This window comes from Olea europaea, unplaced genomic scaffold, assembly GCF_002742605.1.
Source record: "Olea europaea var. sylvestris unplaced genomic scaffold, O_europaea_v1 scaffold363, whole genome shotgun sequence".
Taxonomy (NCBI): Eukaryota; Viridiplantae; Streptophyta; class Magnoliopsida; order Lamiales; family Oleaceae; genus Olea; species Olea europaea.
Window position 1 is genome coordinate 460,822 of NW_019255539.1, and position 5,069 is coordinate 465,890.

The following is a 5,069-nucleotide window of genomic DNA, read 5'->3' on the forward strand; positions in this document are numbered from 1 at the left end:
ATATGATCGTACTCAATCTTTAATTATTTTGAAATGTCACACAACATTAGTAGTTTCAAATCTACTACTAGACGAATCTAGTAGGAAAGGAAATAATCAATTTTCCATTCTCGATATACCCAGATGTATGAACCGGTCATCGGGCCGGCCAGTCCATTTACATCTCTACTCAGAGGCTAACATCTTTTTCACCAAAACCAGTAGCAGAAATTTAAGGTTTAAATGAATCCAAGAAAAAGTTACGAGTCTTCAATCTAGGATCTAACTTTATTACAATTGATTCGAAAGAAATGTCTCGCTCGAAATGTCAATGGAGTAACTAGCACATTGAATACTGATCAGTCGCTATAAGAGATTCAGTAAGAACTCATAATCGAAAGATTTATCTTGTTATGAGAAAAAAAAAATATCGAACAAAAATCAGGGCTTGAATGCAGAGAAGGCCACGACAGAGTTGTGTCCACCAAATCCAAATGAATTCGAAATGGCTGCATATGATAAGATACACAAGTAAATTAGGAGCAAATAGTTAAAAAGGGGGAAATAAGAGATGTGAGTTGAAATTTAAGGCATCTTACCGATGTTGACTTCATGCTGCTGCTTTTGGTTTGCAATTGTGTCAAATTCCACGGAAGACTCTGGATTCTGCATTTGCAATAGTGATTCATAATCATCATCAAACCATCATTGAAAAAGAGGAGTTGGCTCCCAATGAGCTTCTTGTTCAAGCAAGCATACCGGAAAATTGCAGTTTTGCACTTAGAGGTAAAGCATATCCATCCGAATCATAGGAAATTACTTACAAACTGGTTTATGGTAGGATGCAGCCATCCAGTTGTAATGGCTTTTACTGTTGCAATAGCTTCCAAACCACCAGCAGCACCAAGACAATGCCCTATCATAGACTGGCAAAAGATAAAAGTGAGAAGCTAAAAATGAACCAGAACAGGTATTCTCTATTCAACAATAATACCCACAGACACATAAGCATATTTGGCTCATCTTTAAAAATGGTAAGAGTTACTTCTTAAGTAACTTTTTGTCTCCAAACATGTTTGAAATAACTAATTTTCTAACTTTTGAGTAGAACTTCTTTAAAAGCAACTCTTACCTTGCTATCAAAATAAGTAAAAAAAATTTATTTACTTACAAGTAAACTTTGCTTAGCCAAGCATGTTCACCACTCAAAAGCATTAATTTGAAAAAAACAAATCCCCGTGTATGAGAGGTGGAGGTGGGGGTGGGGGCCTCACCTTAGTTGCATTTATTTTGATCTCTGAAGTGTTCTTGAATACCTTCTTAATAGCATTTAACTCAGCTAGGTCACCTACTATGGTGGAAGTTGCATGGGCATTAATGTAGTTTACCTGAAAAATAATTTGATTGTGTCATAGATTATCACAGATACACTAGAAATGAAATCGAGTTTACTCATGACTCCCAACTTAATAAAAGATTCACTGAAGATGCCACGCTGCACAAGCAATAAAATTTAGAATGGTCCAATAATCCTTCAGTTAACTTGATAAAATGATATTACTTTTGTTCAAAAAATACTATCAGACTGCATATTAGGATTAACCTCCAGTTTTCCAAGGGATATTTCGTGTTTTCGACCCAGATTTTCAGAAGCTTCAGTTTGAGACTTCTTACGAATGAAATAACACTTTCCAGCTTTCATTTTTTTATGGTGAGATCCATTATTACAGTTAAAGAAATCTAAGGAAGAAAAAATACCTCCTCAGGTGACACACCAGCATCTTCAAGGGCACTATGGATACACGAAGAGACACCAAGTCCATCAGATCTGGGATCGGTCATATGATAAGCATCACAATTTACTGCACCTCCCAAATACTCAGCGATTATCGGTGCATCTCGTTTCATCGCATGTTCTAAACTTTCCATCACCTGTTAAAATTTTGAAAAATTATAAAGAAATTCAATTTCTTATACAAGTCTAAAGTAACATGCTTATAACAAGTGAATTTTGTAGGAAGTGAAAATAAGAAGTATTACGTCCATACATGCAGCTATCCGGATCCCAAGTAGATTAAAGTACTGCATGGTTTGCCCATTTTCCCTCTCATTTCATCCCCCCCCCCCCCCCCCCCAGTGTAGTACCTTTGGAGGGGAGGGGAGGGGCAAATGTGGAAAAGGAGATACTATGCTGAACCACCAACTTTCTCATTTTGAACACACTTAGAAGAGTTCAATTAATTACTTAGGAAAGTAACATATGAGTTATTACTAGTCATAGATAAGTCTTTCACTCATGTGCCAAGCAAATATATTTGAAAGATCAAAACAGAACCAATATGATACTAAAAACTACATTACCAGCACACTTACCAATACTCCAGCACCTTCACCCATAACAAAACCATCTCGATCTTTGTCCCAAGGCCTAGAAGCAGTTCGTGGATCATCGTTTCTTTGAGACAAAGCTCTGCAAGCAACGAAACCTCCCAATCCAATGGGAATAATGGCAGCTTCAGTTCCACCAGCAATCATCAAATCAGCCTCGCCTCGACGGATGTGATTTGCAGCAGCATAGAAGCAATAATTTGAGGTAGCACAAGCAGTTGAAATTGAGTAGTTTGGCCCCATCAAACCAAGATCAATTGCGAGCAAGGCAGACCCCATGTTTGTTATAGCATAAGGTATGAAAAATGGAGTTATTTTCCTGTGACCTTTTTCTATTAGAGCCTGAACACCGTCAGAAAAGACTGTAAGACCACCCATTCCTGTTCCAACGAGAACACCGGCTCGTATCTTGTCAATCTGAAATAATACAGTGCATACTTCAATGGGGGCCATGTCTTTAAAAGAGGTGAAAAGTTGATGGAAACAATAACTTCTATCCATACAAAGTTTATTTTCCAAATTAGCATTTAAAAGATATTAGAAATTGGCAGATTAAATAACAATGCCTTTGATTCCATAAAAGACATGTCCCGGTTCCCCCAGCTTTGCTAAGATGAGAACCTCTTCAACCAGCAACAAGTATACCTTCCAATGAATCTAAAGTTCTGAACTAAGAGAGTCAATCAACAGTACTTAGAAAACTAAAACAATCACAGAAGCTAGCACTGAACCCAATTTAACTAAACCCCCCCCCCCAGGAAAAAAAGAATATATAACTTAAGATATAGATTGAGTCTGATTTAGTAACCAACAAAACGAATGAGAAGTTTCCGAAGTATAAAAGCTCAACAATCAAATTCTGAAGTTTTGAATTTAGCATTTTACACCATTAAATAAGACCACCAAAATTTCAAAATCTTGATTTTTGGATACTCGAACTCTACTGCCTAAAAAATCATTCTTAGCCTATTGCTTTGCTGTTAAGGCAATGAATAACAACGAATAATCAAATAATATCTCAAGTACAGCATTAAATCTCAACAAAATCCTAATAAATCACGAAACCAAATCAGAAAATTCAATTCAACCAACAGAAAAATATCAAAATTGAGCTCAATTAAACTCTTTAATCCATCAACGTTGACGAGTCCTATCAGTATTAAAGCAATCAATAACAGCTCAAATACAGCATTAATCCTGAACAAAAATTCCCAATTAGACACTAAACCAGCTCAAAATTCAACTCCATCGATAAATAAACATCAAATTTGAGTTCAACAAGGATCGTAAATTACACATACCTTCCCGAGTCTATCACCCCCAAGATCTGCACCCTCGAGAGCTTTTTTCCCAGCTACAATGCAGTATCTCAAGCAATCATCGAGCCTCCTATCGTTCTTTCCATCAATGTACCCTTCGGATTTGAATCCCCGAATCTGTCCACCGAATCGAGTGGGGAATTTGGAGGCGTCGAATCGGTCTATGAGAGTGATGCCACTCTCGCCCGCAAGCAGCTTCTCGTAGTAAGCATCAACGTCATTGCCAAAGACAGAGACAAGCCCCATGCCCGTGATGACTACGCGTTTCTTCGGGTCGGTCTCTCGTTTGGGCGCCGAAGGCGTGGAAGCGGAGGCAGAAATGGAGAATGGGAGCTTTGGGGAGGGGGGAGTAGGAGGTTTGGCATTGTTGCTTGAGTGGAATAATGGGTGAGATGTAGAGGTTTGTTTACGGAGGGGATCGAGAGGAGAGGGGCGGAAAGCGGCGGAATGGAGAGCCTGCATGGCGGCTGAGGCAGTGGTGTACGGCGAGTTTCGATGAGAACGATGTGGGACTCAGGACCGGAAGAAATACTTGTAGGAACTAGGAAGTTAGCTTCTACATGGCAATATTTTTCTTTTAATGAAACATTAAAAAGGAGATAATTTCACCTATGGTGACTGAAGTTCGTACAAATTCTTAAATTAGTCCTCTCTTTTTTTGCCTTATTGGTCACTAAAGTTATTAGGGGATGTTCAATTGCTCATTTATTCACCAAAACTAACAAGCCTCAACGGGACCTAATGCTTACTTAATTGATTTGTTAAAAAACAATAATAATAATAATAATAACAATAATAATAATAATAATAATAATAAAGACTGAGGATGTCAATCCCAAATCAACCTGAGTCAAGCGGGTCTAATTAATCTCTAATCAAGTTCATTAGACTCTTGAGTAAAAAATGCAAATATTTTAATTTACTAATACATTTAAGAAAGTTTTGAAAATAATACTTCTAAGAGACTATTCGAGTAAACTTCAAATAATCTTTAACCAAGTTCGATTGACTCTTGAATAACTATTGGATTAATTTAATCAAATCAAAGACCAATTTATGCATCATTTAGCATAACATAGCATTATATAGCCTTTTACCATCGGCCTTGATATGCCACTTTGAGCCTCCTTGCAAATAATTGGTCTATGAAAAGTACGTCATAGTCTTTGAGTTGGTTTGACATATTAGGGCGCGTTTTACTAAGTTTGGAAGTTTAATGTAAATTTTGACTTTAAAAAATAGGCGTACACAATTCGCTTTTTTCTTTTTCCTTACACTTCAATAAAAAATCAATTCTTTATATAAATGCTCATACGATACGAAAGCAACTCTGTTATTGAGAAAATTTGAGACTAAAAAATTTATTTGTTTTTAAACATACTT

General features: G+C 36.9%; 1 protein-coding gene across 1 annotated transcript; it reads right to left on the bottom strand.

The window, feature by feature from the left end:
• Positions 1–201: 201 nt before the first annotated feature.
• Positions 202–4,251, bottom strand: LOC111386576 (3-oxoacyl-[acyl-carrier-protein] synthase I, chloroplastic-like). Its single transcript, XM_023011042.1, has 7 exons — positions 3,669–4,251; positions 2,353–2,784; positions 1,738–1,911; positions 1,254–1,367; positions 804–905; positions 579–645; positions 202–488 (listed from the first exon to the last, which is right to left on the bottom strand). The coding sequence occupies exons 1-7, from the start codon at positions 4,146–4,148 to the stop codon at positions 421–423; spliced, it is 1,437 nt and encodes a 478-aa protein (XP_022866810.1). The 5' UTR covers positions 4,149–4,251; the 3' UTR covers positions 202–420.
• Positions 4,252–5,069: the final 818 nt, after the last annotated feature.

Excerpts from the sequence above, each read along its gene's own strand:
- LOC111386576 (XM_023011042.1), bottom strand. The coding sequence starts at position 4,148 with ATGCAGGCTCTCCATTCCGCCGCTTTCCGCCCCTCTCCTCTCGATCCC. Across the intron at positions 1,912-2,352 it reads GTGAAGGTGCTGGAGTATTG|GTGATGGAAAGTTTAGAACA; the intron begins GTAAGTGTGCTG and ends AAATTTTAACAG. Across the intron at positions 906-1,253 it reads TCAAAATAAATGCAACTAAG|TCTATGATAGGGCATTGTCT; the intron begins GTGAGGCCCCCA and ends ATCTTTTGCCAG.